The sequence below is a fragment of the Actinia tenebrosa genome, unplaced genomic scaffold, assembly GCF_029948245.1.
Source record: "Actinia tenebrosa isolate PJP-AT-01 unplaced genomic scaffold, QUT_ActTen_1.0 PGA_scaffold11__36_contigs__length_13525064, whole genome shotgun sequence".
NCBI classification, from domain to species: Eukaryota; Metazoa; Cnidaria; class Anthozoa; order Actiniaria; family Actiniidae; genus Actinia; species Actinia tenebrosa.
Window position 1 is genome coordinate 13347473 of NW_028292571.1, and position 15907 is coordinate 13363379.

General features: G+C 39.1%; 2 protein-coding genes across 3 annotated transcripts; both read right to left on the bottom strand.

The window, feature by feature from the left end:
* Positions 1–290: 290 nt before the first annotated feature.
* LOC116301925 (uncharacterized) lies at positions 291–2574 on the bottom strand. Its single transcript, XM_031711096.1, has 3 exons — positions 2460–2574; positions 1603–1725; positions 291–430 (listed from the first exon to the last, which is right to left on the bottom strand). The coding sequence occupies exons 1-3, from the start codon at positions 2527–2529 to the stop codon at positions 291–293; spliced, it is 333 nt and encodes a 110-aa protein (XP_031566956.1). The 5' UTR covers positions 2530–2574.
* A 2280-nt stretch (positions 2575–4854) lies between these two features.
* On the bottom strand, positions 4855–15542 carry LOC116301924 (retinoschisin). Of its 2 annotated transcripts, none has more exons than XM_089027371.1 (6): positions 15373–15542; positions 15256–15288; positions 7154–7276; positions 6082–6195; positions 5386–5853; positions 4855–5065 (listed from the first exon to the last, which is right to left on the bottom strand). In XM_089027371.1, exons 1-5 carry the CDS (start codon positions 15446–15448, stop codon positions 5387–5389), a joined length of 813 nt encoding a protein of 270 aa, XP_088883497.1. In that variant the 5' UTR covers positions 15449–15542; the 3' UTR covers positions 4855–5065; position 5386. The 2 variants fall into 2 exon arrangements, with proteins under 2 accessions (XP_088883497.1, XP_088883498.1); XM_089027372.1 differs by having other exon boundaries at positions 7154–7273; positions 15373–15541.
* Positions 15543–15907: the final 365 nt, after the last annotated feature.

Here is a 15907-nt window from a genome sequence, read left to right on the forward strand (position 1 = left end):
ATTATTATTATTATTATCATTATTATTATTATCATTATTATTATTGTTATTATTATTATCATTATTATTATTATTATTATCATTATTATTATTATTATTATTATTATTATTATATAATATCGGTCGTCTGGTAACAGTATTCAAGTCCCCATAACCGTCTCAGATTAAAACCCTGCTTTTCCAAAACACATCTATTTGATTAGCGAAATCTCTATCACATTACCTCAAAGATGTATGGTTTTATTGAATATTAGGTACAGAAAGAGCTTGAGAAACACCAATGAGGGTCACTAGTAACGTTTAATTTGTAACTTACTGCGGGAACATTGGTCACAGGTGTATCGGCAAGAAATGATACTCCAGGTTGTCTGGCACTTGAACTTGGTTTTAACGCTTTGGCAGCTTTTAGTCGAGAGGCTGTCTGAACAACCTGAAACACGAAATGAAAAATTATTAGAGTGTAACCGCGTGGCTCAAAATAACTCGAGATATAAATATAAACAGCCGCCATATGTTGGTTGAACTAAGGCCCCGTCCGCACTATGCTGGATAAATTTGAATCCGAATTTTTATTTATTCGGTTAGGCCTACCGTCCACACTAGTCCGGGCGAGTCCGGAACAATTCTTCACCGAAAACGATTTTTTTCGAATACGGTCTCCAGAGTGGAACAATTTGAAAACGCCGGCTAGCCGTATTACTGGTAGTGTGGACGGAGAACATTTCTGAGCATGTGCATCGAAGCTGAAATTGAGCCCACGGTGAATTTTTAACCTTCCCGCCATGTTCCCATGACAATAATGACGTCCTCGTATCCGAATTTTTTCGGATACGAGGACGTCATTATTGTCATGGGAACATGGCGGGAAGGCTAAAAATTCACTGTGGGCTCAATTTCAGCTTCGATGCACATGCTCAGATGTGCAATGAAGCGTTTTTGCCGCCTCTGATCGGACTAGTGTGGACGCGAAACATTTTATCCGTTTTCATGTGTGGACGGAAAACTTTTTTTTCGGTTTCGGTGTGAAAATTTCGGATTCAAATTTATCCGGCATAGTGTGGACGGGGCCTAACAGGAGAAGCTAACGAGGAATGCTTTATCATCGTCAACGTACTCGTATTAGCTTTAAAATTTTCTTTTTTCCTAGTTATAGTATCGTATCTTGTATCTTGTCTCAGGCCGAGCTTGTTTGGACTTAGAGTGTGTTCTCGGCCTGTGTAAAGTCGTTAAGTAAAAAAAATTAAAAATAACGATTATTGTAATTTGCATTTTATAAAAGAAAAGAAAAAACTTGCTTGCTGTGCTGTGTGCAGATATGAAGCACTTGGGAATTGTCATAACACTCGAGAGCGTTCTACTTCTCTCGTATTCTGCCAACCCCCACGTGCTTTATAACTGCACACAGCACACGCGCGCGTTTTCTATTTCTTCAGAACAATTGTGTTCCGTGTCATTTCTGCCGTTCGCCGGAAGGAAAACGTGATACGTAATCGATATCTCTATTATTAAGAGCAGTGCTCAATTAGGTAGCTAGTTGATTTTTCATTCATCCTTGATTCGTTTATTAAATATAATGGATGGAAGCTTTAGACGATCACTTACGACACGTGGCGTAGCAGAGTTCGTTTTCAACGAAAGAATACTTGCAATAGCCATTCTCCTTGACGTAGCGACAGTTAACGCTTCTCAGCCGATCTTTACGAATCGAGCTTTTCTCGGATTGAGCTAAGGAAATAATAAAATAGATGAACATAAAAAAATATTTGAACTTAAAAAAACACAATCAAATCCAGTGAGAAATACAGGCTTTTAAACAGAACTACGCAGAAAAAACTGGTGCGATTGACACGAGTTTAAAACGTCTGCGCATGCTCTGAATCCGTATGCAAATTAGTCAAAACATAAGAAAATTTGACTTTCAAAGATGCCTGATAAATTGGACTTCACAAAATGCCAAAACTTTAGTGTCCATGTTTGAAACTTAAGGCTAACTCTTTCATATCGTGTTTGTTAATACAGTATCTTGGTCTGACAAAAGTATATTCTCGAACTTTTTTGTATACTTGGAGAAAACAAACATTTATTTTCTCACTCAAACTCTTCAAAATTCTTAGAAAACGTGCTGAAGTGCACGCATGCGCAAACGTTTTTCTCTAGTGTCGGTGCGATTGGCTTCACAAATGGGGTTCCAATTTTATTCTATATCTACTGAACGCAAAAAAGATGATTGACTTCACAAGATCTCACAAAAGGAGGGCTCCTTGAAGTCACGGATAGCTATAGTCTCGCACTTTATACCACGATGAATCGATTTTTTTTAAAAACAAATTTCTTGCGATTTAGCACGCATTTGTCGCCCTGCACAAGGATGACGTTTTTCATGAACTTCATAGTTTTGGCCATTGAAAATTATAAAAAATATATCAAAGGAATGCTTAAAATATTAAAGTATTAATTACCTGCATCAGTAGTTCCTGCAAAAAGGAAAAACGCTAGTCCTAATGTAAGTAGGAACGCAGGGAACTTCATCTTTAACTGCTTCTATATCGAGACGTCTTTTCAAGCCTATTTATACCCTCAAAGCGGAAAAAAAAAGTTTTCTCTTATTTTTTTGGGACGTGATTAATGATTAATTATTTATTGATATATCTATCTGTTTGCCTTTGGAGTTAAAATCTGAGTCTCGTGATTGAGTTGATCTAAGTCAGGGCATGGCTAACTCACAGATCAAACCCTGAAACAACCTCTGGGCTAAACTAAGTCAGGGCATGGCTAACTCACAGATTGAACCCTGAAACAACCTCTGGGCTAAACTAAGTCAGGGCATGGCTAACTCACAGATAGAACCCTGAAACAACCTCTGGGCTGATCGAAGTCAGGGCATGGCTAACTCACAGATAGAACCCTGAAACAACCTCTGGGCTAAACTAAGTCAGGGCATGGCTAACTCACAGATTGAACCCTGAAACAACCTCTGGGCTGATATAAGTCAGGGCATGGCTAACTCACAGATCAAACCCTAAAACAACCTCTGGGCTAAACTAAGTCAGGGCATGGCTAACTCACAGATAGAACCCTGAAACAACCTCTGGGCTAAACTAAGTCAGGGCACGACTAACTCACAGATCAAACCCTGAAACAACCTCTGGAATAAACTAAGTCAGGGCATGGCTAACTCACAGATTGAACCCTGAAACAACCTCTGGGCTAAACTAAGTCAGGGCATGGCTAACTCACAGATTGAACCCTGAAACAACCTCTGGGCTGATGTAAGTCAGGGCATGGCTAACTCACAGATCAAACCCTGAAACAACCTCTGGGCTAAACTAAGTCAGGGCATGGCTAACTCACAGATCAAACCCTGAAACAACCTCTGGGCTAAACTAAGTCAGGGCATGGCTAACTCACAGATCAAACCCTGAAACAACCTCTGGGCTAAACTAAGTCAGGGCATGGCTAACTCACAGATCAAACCCTGAAACAACCTCTGGGCTGATCTAAGTCAGGGCACGGCTAAAAGGGTCCCAAAAGCAAGCCTGAGGAATTCACCATCCTCAAATGCAGCGAAACTTGAAGGTAGCTTTAGTACAATTTAAGAGCATGACCATCTCGCTTTAGTGGTAGTAGGAAATCACCTAGGCAACGAAAATTATTCGTGGTTTAAGACAACTGTCAACCCAGATGTGATTTGTCCAAATTAACCTAAACATCCATGTAACAACAAGAAAATAGAAAGGTTATAGAAATATAGAGGAGCCGAAATGTCTCCAGTGAAGGAGGAACTCGCCATCATTTCTCTATTTTAACTTTTTAAAGTAAAAATTTTAATTTCAAATTTTTTTAAACGAAAAAGCTTTCTCGTCTTCGATTAATCCATTAATGGTAAAGAAAAACTCCAAATATAAAATTTTAAAATCGATATTGAGGTCTCGGCACATTCTTTGCTGCGTAGAACAGTAACAAAAAACCTCTGGCATAAATTATATGTAAAATGTATTTATCGTAGGCGACGTTAATTTAGTTCACCTTGCACACTATAAGACTTGACGAAGAACTTTACAGCTTTTTAATTATCAGAACCCAGTGGCAAACTAGCTGTGTGTAGACCGAATTTACACGCAGGCTACATTCAACTCACCGGTTGTTTTTTTCGGAGGGAGGAAACCGGAGATCCCGGAGAAAACCCTCGTGGCAAGGGAGAGAACAACACAACAAACAAACTCAACTCATATATGATACAGTCTGAGCCAGGGCTCGAACCCGGACCACAGTGGTGAGAGGTGAGCAGTAAACCACAACGTCGACATTTTTTCTCAGAAAGGAGAAGTTTCTCTACTGTTTAAGATTTGTTAGAATATTGTGAATTATCATATAATTATCCATAAAATACCTATATTTCTCCTTTTCGAAAAATTGATATTTTCACATGTCAAAATAACATGTTATTTTCACATGTGGAAATATCGTTACCTTGCGTATTCAAGCTATTAGTTTATAAATAAAAACTTTTTATGATAATAAAAAGCTTGTTAAGTTGATTTTATGGATAATTATATAATAAACAGAATATTACATGGGCGCTTGGAGATACGAAATTCGCTGCGCTTCAACACTCGTAGATAAATTTCGTATCTCCGCGCGCCCATGTAATATCCTCGATCTATTTATCGAATTTTAGGGAGCATTTAAAACGTTTGCTCTATCTTTTAATTCCATTTACACACGTGGTATGGAGGACTATATCTTATCTTCAGTTATTTGTCTCAAAAACGAAGAGATTAATAAAGGGTTTTCAGTATTGTGGTGGCTCGAAGCTTTTCTCATGATTGAAAAAAGAACTACTCATCATGGCTACCATTTCAAGACTTTTTATTGAATTATATTGGTGTTACTACATCTGCTATCTCGATTCTCAGTCTGGTCTTGTTTTTAACTTTTTTTACTTCTTTACTTTTTAATACTTCTATGTTTTTTTATACTTTTTTACTTAAACTTAATTTGCCTAAAGGAATTTTTCCTTGTGGCCGTTCATGGATTATATGTCTGGCGTAAATTCTGGGTACGTCTGAAGAAAAAGCAACAACAACAACATAAATAAGAGGTAATGTGCCTCTGTACTAGCTAAGAGCAAACGCTAAGGAAGGAAGGAAGGAAGGAAGGAAGGAAGGAAGGAGGAAAGAAAGAAGGAAAGAAAGAAAGAAAGAAAGAAGAAAGAAGAAAGAAAGAAAGAAAGAAAGAAAGAAAGAAAGAAAGAAAGAAAGAAAGTAAGTAAGTAAGTAAGTAAGTAAGTAAGTAAGTAAGTAAGTAAGTAAGTAAGTAAGTAAGTAAGTAAAAATGAAAAGGAGGAAGGAGCTAAGAAACAAGAGAACAGGAATATTTCAATACCTTAAACACATCCATAGAGCTCCATCCTCATCGAGATGTGCATGCGCCAAGTCTTGGGTCGCACTCTGATGAACCGTGCGATGATAGGGGGAATAAGAGCATGCTTCACAACAGTGTTCTGGTCCGAGTTTCCTTTAAAGACCTTGCCTTTTTGGTAGTTTGCAAAACGTCTTCCGTTCGTACTGTACTGCAGGCTGTAGCTCTTCACCCACTGGTCGTAGTGTGGGGATACACGGCCTTGCGTGGCAATATCCGTGATCTTGGTCACTTCGCCTAAATCGACCTGAAACCACTGGCTGACGCTGTTATAGCTTGTAGACCATCCTCCACAATATCGTCCAACTTTTTTCATATATAGTCTGCCTCTTGAGGGTGCCGTAATACTGCCCCACATAGAAGAGGCTGTGATGCTTGAGTCAGGGATGGCTTTACTCTCCATTCCAAGGGGGAACATGTTAGCACAAGTTGCTGTTAAAATATATAAGAGAATTAAATTACATTTAGAGATCCAAAGTTTAGTACAAAGGGATAGACATTTCGTAGAGCAAAAATATTTATGTTCCTCATTGACAAAGGAATATATTCCATTCTCTTATGCAAAACAACATTGCGCTTTTCCTACCCTACGATAATATGATTGCCATGTAAATCCTAGCCTCGATACTATTATGGATTAGAAAATCACTGGTAACTTACTTCGGGAACATTGTTTGCAGGTGTATCGGCAGAATCTGATACTCCAGGGAGTCTTACAGTTGACCTTGGATTTGACAGTTTCGCAGCTTTTGGTCGACAGTTTGTTTGTACAAGCTGAAGAAGAGTATATGATAGTTTGAGACCTTTCATTGATTACGGACCGAGAGAAGAATATATAAGCGAGAAAGTGTACGAGACGATTGCAAAAGTCTGAACCATTGATCACTGAATTATAAGAGAAAAACTCATAATTACAGGACTCTTAAGATACTTAAGTGGGTGTCAGTTGGACAACATTTGTTCACATAGTATTCAGTATATTCTAGAAGTGACTTGATAATAAAAATATTCATAAATGTTTCTTTCCAGATTGCATGTTAAAAGTGTCAAATTTCACACGTAAGGTGTCAAAAAAAAAACGCAGGCAGCCCAAGGCGCTTTTTCTATAATTTATTAATATCTCTCTCGAGAAAATGTTACAGGAGTAAAAGCCAGGTACTGCAGATCAGCCTATAACCAGATAAATAAAATGTGGGGAAATTATTTTGGTGGATTAGGACTGAATACGAAATCATAATGATACAAGGATCCAATTTTTCCTCATTCATTTGAGGAATAAATCTATTAGTAAAACAAATGAATAAGGAATTCTCTACTTTCACATCCCCATAATACTTTGCGTCTTTGGGAAGTAATCAGAGGGTAAAATCCCACTTATTTTGCTGAAGGCTGATCAGACAATGTTGACAATACCTTGTTTGGTATCCAAAGATAAAATGAAGAAGTAAAAAACAGAAAAAGATAGAAGCTTGAAGACGCTTAAGGTAAATTTTAAACATTTTTTCGTAAGTCAATACATTTTCTGTAAGACCAAAACTCTGGATGATCTGTACACACAAAAATAACTTGGAATAAACTGATAATCAGTATTGTAAAGATAAGAGCAGGTATAGTATAAATTCAATTAAGAAACCTTTCAATTTGGGACAGTTTTTTGATTGGTTACCCCCCAAAGACGCAAGGCATTATGGGGATGTGAAAGTAGAGAATGGGATAATAAGACGATGTTCACCGCAACTAGTCTTGCAGAGCGTCTTCTTGACGAAGTCCTTGCAGTAACCGTTCATCTTGATGTATTTGCAGCTTACGCCACTCAGAAGATCTTTGTGAGCTGCGCGTTTTTCAAGCTGGTCTTCTTACAGAGAGAAATTAAAATAATGAGAAACGAGATTATAAACAAAGCCATGCAACGACGTCATGCATGGATTAGAAAAATTTTGAAACTTTATTAAGGGTCTTTGATTTTAAAGAACAACTATGGACCTCTAGCTTAAAGTGTATATCAAGGAAAAAATGTTATTTTCAAAATCACTTATATGTGAACAGTGTAGAGGTATGGTTGCAGTATTTTTGTATGTGGTCGTCTCTTTTCAGAGATGTAAAAATTTGAAATACCAACATGCAAATGAGATGACGTAAATTCAAGAATGGGTTACATTTTGCAATGTAATTTACGACAAGTGTTCTGAAGTGAAATAACCTAAAAGTGTACAAAGCCATATATTTCAGTTATAAGGATAATTTGCAAATGAAAAAACAGCAGTGCTTTCTGTAATAATGCTTTTTGGGCTTCCTTTATAACCATGATGCTTTGCGAGGGAGGGGGTGAGAGTTTTTTTTTGGCCGTGAGAGTGTTTAGTGGTGAGCGTGGTTTCGTGACATTAAAAAGCGTTGAGATTCTTCCAATTCGTCTTGTTACAAATTGGCGACCCCGCCAGGACACGAAAGATTCCTTATTACACGTCTTGGTGAAATCTCAAGAGAATTGGAAGCCGAAAACAAAGGAAATTATCGAAATTTGTTCTACGCTACTCAACACGTGCTTTTGACAAACATGGCTGAAAACACCGAAAACTCCACCGAAAATGATCAAGTGGGAGATCAGAGAGTTAAATTATTACCATGGGCGACTGTGTATGTCGAAGATCTAGAAGTTTTGCCTGAAGACGACCTTTTAAAACGCTTGGAGACCGAGAGAGAATCAATCGCTAACTTCGATGAAACCAAAACGTCCGATGAAGTTTTGCAAGCCGTCAGCAATTTCTCGGCTCTTTGTATCGCTGTAGTACATCATTCTAAAGGAAAATGTAGTTACTTTAAGACATTGTGCGATTCTTTAGGCGAAGAGATTGATGCAGCCTGTAAGGAAAACGAGGAGTTAGTTCAGACCCGCCAGTCTCTTGAAAATCAACTCGAAGAAAACACTACGAAACTTACAAGAGAGAAAGAATCGATCAGTGAAGGCTTGGAACAAGCGAAAGAAAACCTGTCCACCGCAAACAAAAAGAATTTGGAGCTTGTTGCAGAATTAAGAGAGAAAAATACGAAGATCGAAGACCTGGAGACGAAACTCGAGCAATTATCGCCATTACAACCTTCAAAGGGCCCGACAGATAAGTGTCAAAGGACAACTCCAACTCCTACATGTGTGGGGAAGGGACTTCCCTCCGATTGGTCAAAGATCTGTAAAAATTTAACGCCCTTCAACCCTGAAATACGACCAAATGCAGGCATTGAAGAGTTTATAGCCACCTTAAAAAGTAAGTTATCAGTGAGACAACCACCCTACAGTGATGATGAAAAGCTAGCTATAGTAAAGATGGTTGTTGAGGGTACTGCCAGTATGCAGATACAGAGTTATTCACCAGAGATACGAAGTGACTTTGACAAACTTTGTGGACAGTTGGAAAAAGATTTCGGCAGATTCTCCTGTCAAGAGGCTGCAATTGAGGCCCTGCGAGGTAAAGAAGGCAGGCAAAAACCAACAGAAACACCCAGTGAATTTCTTCGCAGACTAAAACGACTATCAACAAGAGCTTTTGGATTTCGAGAAAGAGATGATGTTCAGCTAAGACTTGCATTTGTGGATGGCCTCCAACCTCACATTCGTCAACAGCTTGAGGCTTTAGCCCTCAATAATCTGGATGATCTCGTTGCAAAGGCAGAGATCTTCTATCACAAGCGATCACGCCCCAAGGAGCTCCAAGTGTGCGAGGTGAAGGACAGAGCAAGCCTTAACTTGGAGGGAGGAAGTGGAAGTAGAAAGACTTGGTCAAACCCCAGAGACAGTTTCAAGAGACAGAGGAAAGGTGATTGTTTTCGCTGCGGAGAAGCAGGACACTATGCTAGAGACTGTCAGAGAAGTGATGGAAAAACATCTAATGGATCAACCACAGGGATACCAACTCCAGCCGTTCAAAATCCAAGAGTTGAATTACCTACTGCTCAAGCTCAGCAAGATGGATTTATGGATTATCTAAAGCAGATAATTGACGGATATGAGCGACAGAGAGCACCCCCTAAGCCCCAAGCACCTGTAACAAAGGAACAAGTTTCAACCCCATCTGGACAGTGAAGGGAGGAGATACATGTGGCTCCCACAGTTGTTGAAGAGAAACATCCTGAAACTAATCAGACACATGAAGTAAGTGACAAGATAAGTGACGTACAAGCAGATGAGGATAATATGTCTAATGGAACTAACCCTGACATGGAAGTACAGTCTAGTATTGATGAGTCTAGTAGTAATGACGCAGATGGTGAAAAGCCTGAAGGAACACTGAATGCTGATGAGAGTCTACCGGAGACAATTCATGCTAGAAGACTAGATGTAGATGGGTTAAATGGAAAAGGCATGGAATCTTCACCAGAAGTGAATTTAATCGAAAATAGTGACTGTGTATCTGATGACGTTCTGGGAGTTTTGACATTTCAGCGAGAGGGAGGCTGTCCTCATTTCACTGTTACCATAGAAACAGGTACAGATGTGTTGGCACTCTTAGACTTAGGAGCAGAAGCTACTATCATAACAAGGGAACTTTTTGAGCAGTTGTTGTTAAAGAATCCATGCCTAAAGCTGATTGATGGATGTGCAAAGTTGTACAATGCAAGTAATGGAAGAGTCAAAACATATGGTAGATGTTGGCTCAATCTGAAATTTGGAACTCGGGTGATCAGGCACCCAGTCTATGTATGTGATATAAACACCCCTTTGTTGGTAGGGGCTGACATTTTGTGGAGATTATGTTGTGTCATTGATCTATTCAATGGTGTTCTTAGAAGTTGTACAAAGGATGTTGCACAGTTTGCTCAAGGATGGAAAGGAATTAACACTGTTCAAGTTGTCCCCCAAGTATGTGACATGGAAGTACTGGAGACTATAACTGTCCCTAAGTTGACTGAGGACCAGCGCATTAAGATGAGAGTCGCTAAGAATCAAGACATCAATGGAAAGGATGGGACAATACAAGGTACGGTGTGTCTTTATGAAATGGGACTAGAGATTATAGACTGTGTTGTGTCTACTAGCAAACAATGGTTTTGGATTTATGTTAGAAACACACAACATAGAGACATTATTCTTCACCGAGGCAAGAGGATTGGCAAAGTAGTAGCTATTGACACTCCCACGTTTGACACAAGTATAATGATTATCGGAGACAAGCCCTTAGGAAAGCAAGATACTGTGCGGGTTCCCAATGATTGCAAAGATGTACCAGAATGGCTAAACGTAAGACATGACACTGGTACTTTCCATGTAAAGAGGTTGACGATTCAGGACAGACCACTGAGGAGCGAAGATATTGAAAGTTGTCTCTCGGACCAGACCGGATTAACAGTGACATTAAAAGGTCTTGATTCAACAGAGAAGATGATTAATGTTGTTACACATTCTCCAAACTATAATGGTGAAGTAGAGAAAGCTGAGGAACAGATGGAGATTGGTTTAAATTCAGCGGAAGCTAACATCGATGAGCAAATAAAAGATGCAGTGGAAAATGCGGATGCAGCAGATGAAGGTCAGAAAGAACAATTATTGAATATATTATCAGAGTTCAAAGGTACATTTACTAAAGGCAAGAATGATGTTGGAAGTACAAACCTACATGAAGTTGAAATTCCCATTAACAATGCAGGGGATCCCATATATACTAAGCAATATAAGATCCCATGGGCTGCTTATGATAGTTTAAAGAAGATAATTGCAGAACTGGAATCTAATGACATTATAAGACCTTGTAATAGTACCTACAATTCACCAGTGTGGCCTGTTCTAAAACCAAATGGCACATGGCGAATGTGCATAGATTTCAGGAATCTTAATCGTAAAGTACCTATATCTAGATGGCCTATGGGAGATATAGACTATTCACTGTCACGGTTGAAGAGTTCAAAATACTTCACTACACTTGATGTTGCAAATGGATTTTGGACTATACCAGTAAAAGGAGATGATCAACATAAGTTAGCTTTCACCTTTGATGGTGCACAGTATACATGGACGCGCCTACCTTTTGGCTATGTCAATAGCCCTGCTGAATGGAACATTTTCTTACATAAAGTACTTCCAGATGTTAGAGATAGACACTTGTCATTGTTTGTTGATGATGTTTTAGCTAACAGTGATGACTGGGAAGAACACTTAAGTCAACTAAGATATGTGTTTGAACAGTTTTCTAAAGCAGGTGTTAAAGTCCCTCTTCGTAAATGTCAGTTTGCAAGGTCATCAGTGGATTATCTGGGTTACCACTTATCATCAGAGGGAATGTCACCACAGGCAAAGAAGACTCAGGTAATACAGAACTTACCTGATCCCAAGAATCAGTCACAACTGCGCAGTATTTTAGGAACACTTAATTTCTATAGAAGATTCATAAAGGACTATGCTAAAATAGCTGAACCATTGACAAGACTTCTTCGAAAGAATGTAGAATGGGAGTTTGGAATCAATGAACAGACAGCATTAAACAAACTTAAGTCGAGCCTTTGTCAAGCACCTATACTGGGTTACCCACAGTTCTTTGAGGGAGCCGAGTTCATTGTCGAGTCTACATGTTCAACTGAAGCCATGAGTGCTGTCCTGTCACAAATGCAAGGAGACAAACTCAGAGTTATTGTGTATGCAAGCAAAAGCTTGTCACCTGCAGAGAAACTGTACAGTGAGTGTGAGAAGCATTGTTTGGCAACTATGTGGGCAATCTTACACTTTAAACCATACTTGTGTGGCCACCATGCCATTGTGAAGACTTCGCATCATCCAGTAACATTTCTAGCTAACAAGAACAATCAACTGTCTACTCGTGTTGGAAAATGGGCCCTTGTCTTGCAAGGTCAGTCATTCGAAGTACAATATAAGAAAACCCTCAATATGAAACATGTTGAGGGCTTGGCAACATTGCATGATTGTAGTTCAGAACCCAATGATATAGACACATTAAGACATCATAAATGGGACTCAGAACTTTGTGCAAACATGAAATGTGTGTATGCTGATGGATGTTCATTTACGGACGAAAATCAAAAAATTAGAGCAGGTGCAGGAGTTTATTGGCCTGAGTTGTCCCAATTCAGTCAAGGATATCATCTTGGAAACCAGACATCACAGTATGCAGAACTATCAGCTGTTTTAATTGCACTAATACAAGCCATTGAATTTAATCTTGAAGAAATTGTTGTGTGTACAGACTCTGAGTATGTTGCCAAGACATTCTTAGAATATTTACCAAGATGGAGACAATGTGGAATGCTAAACAGTAAAGGAAAACAAGTGAAAAATGCTGCTATCATTTCAACAATTGAATCATTGGTCACACAATCACAGATTGATGTTTACTGGAAAAAGGTGAAAGGCCACTCGCAAGAGGTTGGACAAGATAAAGAAGGAAATGACCATGCTGACAGTCTTGCTAAGGAAGGAGCTAAAGATGGACAGAAGTGGGAATTAGATCCAGCATTCATTCCAGATAAATTCCAAAATGTGATGACTGTAACCTTTGAAGGACGTCAGAATCACAACCTGGACAACCAAAGAATCACAAGTGACAACGACACAGGTATCCCAATCAATGCTAGTACATATGATCTATATCCAGAAGAACCCAGTGAGGACCTTGTACAGGCACAGAATAAGGATCCAGACATTGGTCCTCTGAAAGAGTTAATAGAGGGTAAAGTTCAAGAACTCTCATCTGAGATTCTTAAGAACAATAGAGAACTGAGGTTGATGCATAACAGGAAAGATTCCTTCACAGTCGAAAGAGGATTATTGATGTTCATCAAAGATCAAGAGGGTTGCAAGCATAAATATGTTGTGATACCAAAATGCTACCGAGATCTTTATATGTGGCATATTCACAACCACCCCACTTCAGGTCACAGAGGAATTGATAACACTTATACTATTGCAGCTCAATCTGCGTACTGGATTAATATGTATAAGGACATTAAGGATTATGTACAACGCTGCATGACTTGCTGTAAGCATCTTCCCAAGAAGTGCATGTATAAGTCACCTTTACGTCCCAGACTTGCTAAGTCACCATGGAGTCATGTGATGATTGACTTTGTTGGACCACTTGTTAAAAGCCCCAGAGGAAATGAGTATTGTTTAGTACTTGTTGATTTGTTCTCTAAATATGTAGAAGCTCTCCCCACAAGGAATATGGAAGCAGAGACAGTTGCAAGAATGCTAGTTCATCACGTCTTCAGTAGATGGGGACTACCTACCAAGCTGTCATCAGACCAAGGTACTCATTTTACGGGTAAAATTGTACAAGAACTTTGTAAAATGCTTGAAATCAAACAGAATTTTCACATATCATGGCACCCCGAGTCTGGAGGAGCAGTTGAAAGAGCAAACAAGACCATAATGGAAGTACTAAAGAAGTATGTAGAAGGAGTTGGAAGGGATTGGGACTTGACTTTGCCATTAATACTAATGGCCTTGAGGTCAACACTTCATGGCTCTACAGGAGTGTCACCGCATGAAGTAATGACTGGTCGTCGAATGATACTACCACACCACTTAGTCTTTGCATATCCTGAAACTGCTGGTGGATATGACTCTGAGTATTCTTATGTAATTGAACTACAAGAGAATCTTAGACATACATTTGCCTTTGTGAGGGAGAACATTGAAGCAACTGCCAGAGTTAACAAGAACATTTATGACAGGAAGGCTACTAGCAAAGAATATGAAGTTGGTGATAAAGTTTACTATTTCCAGTTCCTGAACAGAAAGAAGCAAAGAAAGAAGTTTCTCACATGCTGGAACAGTCCTTACAGAATAACATACAAGGCTTCCTCGGTGGCCTACCAAATCAATGTGAATGGCAAGAGGAAGTGGGTCCACAGCAACCAACTAAGACCCTATTTTGGACCAGCACCTCTACAAAGTACAGTTCAGGATAATCTGACATCACCTGCACCTCCAACCATTCCCTCATTAACTACTGAAGACACCGAAGACAGTGGAGATGGTGATCCAGAGCAAGAGTGCACTCAAGAACCAGGGGAGGGACCCCCTGTCGCAGACAAAGTACCTGATGATGGGAAGAGGACTAAGAAGAACAGAGAGGCCCACATCAACCAAGAGAATGTTCTACCATCAAGACTACGTAGTGGGCACAGCAAAACATAAACATTTGAACATTTTAAAGAACTTTAATATGAAGTTGACACTTATCCTTGTTTACATTTTTGTTACTGTTATTGATCATGTGTTTATATGGAGGAAACACCCAGGGGAGGACCCCATGGTTTTCCTCCAGAGGGATTGTAATAATGCTTTTTGGGCTTCCTTTATAACCATGATGCTTTGCGAGGGAGGGGGTGAGAGTTTTTTTTTTGGCCGTGAGAGTGTTTAGTGGTGAGCGTGGTTTCGTGACATTAAAAAGCGTTGAGATTCTTCCAATTCGTCTTGTTACATTTCCACAACAGCATTTTTGTATAATAAATTAGTCTTGAATTTAGGTCATCTCATTTGCATATTGATATTTCAAATGTTCATATCTCCTAAAAGAAAATTTGACATACAAAAATACTGCAACAATACTACTACACTATTCACATATAAGTGATTTTGAAAGAAAAAAATCCTTGATATACACTTTAACAGGCAACACTAACCCACTTGCTCCTAAAACCAATGTGTGAGATCACTATGTACTACTAAGGCTCAAACTATGGACCTCTTGCTTAACAGGCAGCACACTCCTAACCAACCAAGCCACACTTGCTCAAAACAAGTGTGCGAGGTCACTGAGGATCAAACTATGAACTTCTTGCGTGCAAGACACTGGATGGATGAAACGTTTTTTAAATAAAAATTCTTACCGTTCTGGGAATACTTCACAAACTTTTCACCCTCTAGAAATTAAAAGTAGCAAAATATATCCTTTTAATTTATTAATTTAAGCCTTTTCAATCATCAAATAAGAAGCTCCCAATTACTTGCATACGAAGTTCCTGTGACAAGGAAAAGCTTCAGTTGTAGAGTGAGAAGACACAGAGCAAAGAGCAGCTTCATCTTATTTCAGAATCGTTGTTTCAAGGCTTACAGGCTTTCCGTACTGCAAAAAAACGATTGTTGTTGTTCAAAAAAATCTTCTGTTTGCTTGCCGTTAAACATGTCTTAACACGAATATTTAGAATCCTATTTCCAGTCATTGTGTTCAGTATAACGTTACCAGCGGTGAGCTAACAACTGCCGAAGAAAATAACGTCATGCCCTAAACAATAGTTAGCAGAGGGGTACCCCAGCTCTACTAATTATCCCTAAACCCGTTGATCAGCCGACGATTGTCTTTTCTTTATCTTTTAAAAACACTTACCGATACCTTTATTAGTAACCCCGAGATATGTTATTGGACACATTACTTGGATTCAATTCTGGACTTAATTAAGGCGCGATTACACAAAGCAATTTTCTCTGCAACCTGTCTCGCAACGGCGCGACGAACGTTGCAAGAGTGTTTACACGGTGCAA

What these genes read in the sequence shown, in the direction of transcription:
- LOC116301925 (XM_031711096.1), bottom strand. Translation starts at nt 2,529, where the DNA reads ATGAAGTTCCCTGCGTTCCTACTTACATTAGGACTAGCGTTTTTCCTT. An exon ending in TGCAGGAACTACTGATGCAG is followed by an intron (nt 1,726 to 2,459) that starts GTAATTAATACT and finishes TTATTTCCTTAG; the next exon opens with CTCAATCCGAGAAAAGCTCG. An exon ending in ACTCTGCTACGCCACGTGTC is followed by an intron (nt 431 to 1,602) that starts GTAAGTGATCGT and finishes TTCGTGTTTCAG; the next exon opens with GTTGTTCAGACAGCCTCTCG.
- LOC116301924 (XM_089027371.1), bottom strand. Translation starts at nt 15,448, where the DNA reads ATGAAGCTGCTCTTTGCTCTGTGTCTTCTCACTCTACAACTGAAGCTT. An exon ending in TGTGAAGTATTCCCAGAACG is followed by an intron (nt 7,277 to 15,255) that starts GTAAGAATTTTT and finishes TCTCTCTGTAAG; the next exon opens with AAGACCAGCTTGAAAAACGC. An exon ending in GCTCTGCAAGACTAGTTGCG is followed by an intron (nt 6,196 to 7,153) that starts GTGAACATCGTC and finishes ACTCTTCTTCAG; the next exon opens with CTTGTACAAACAAACTGTCG.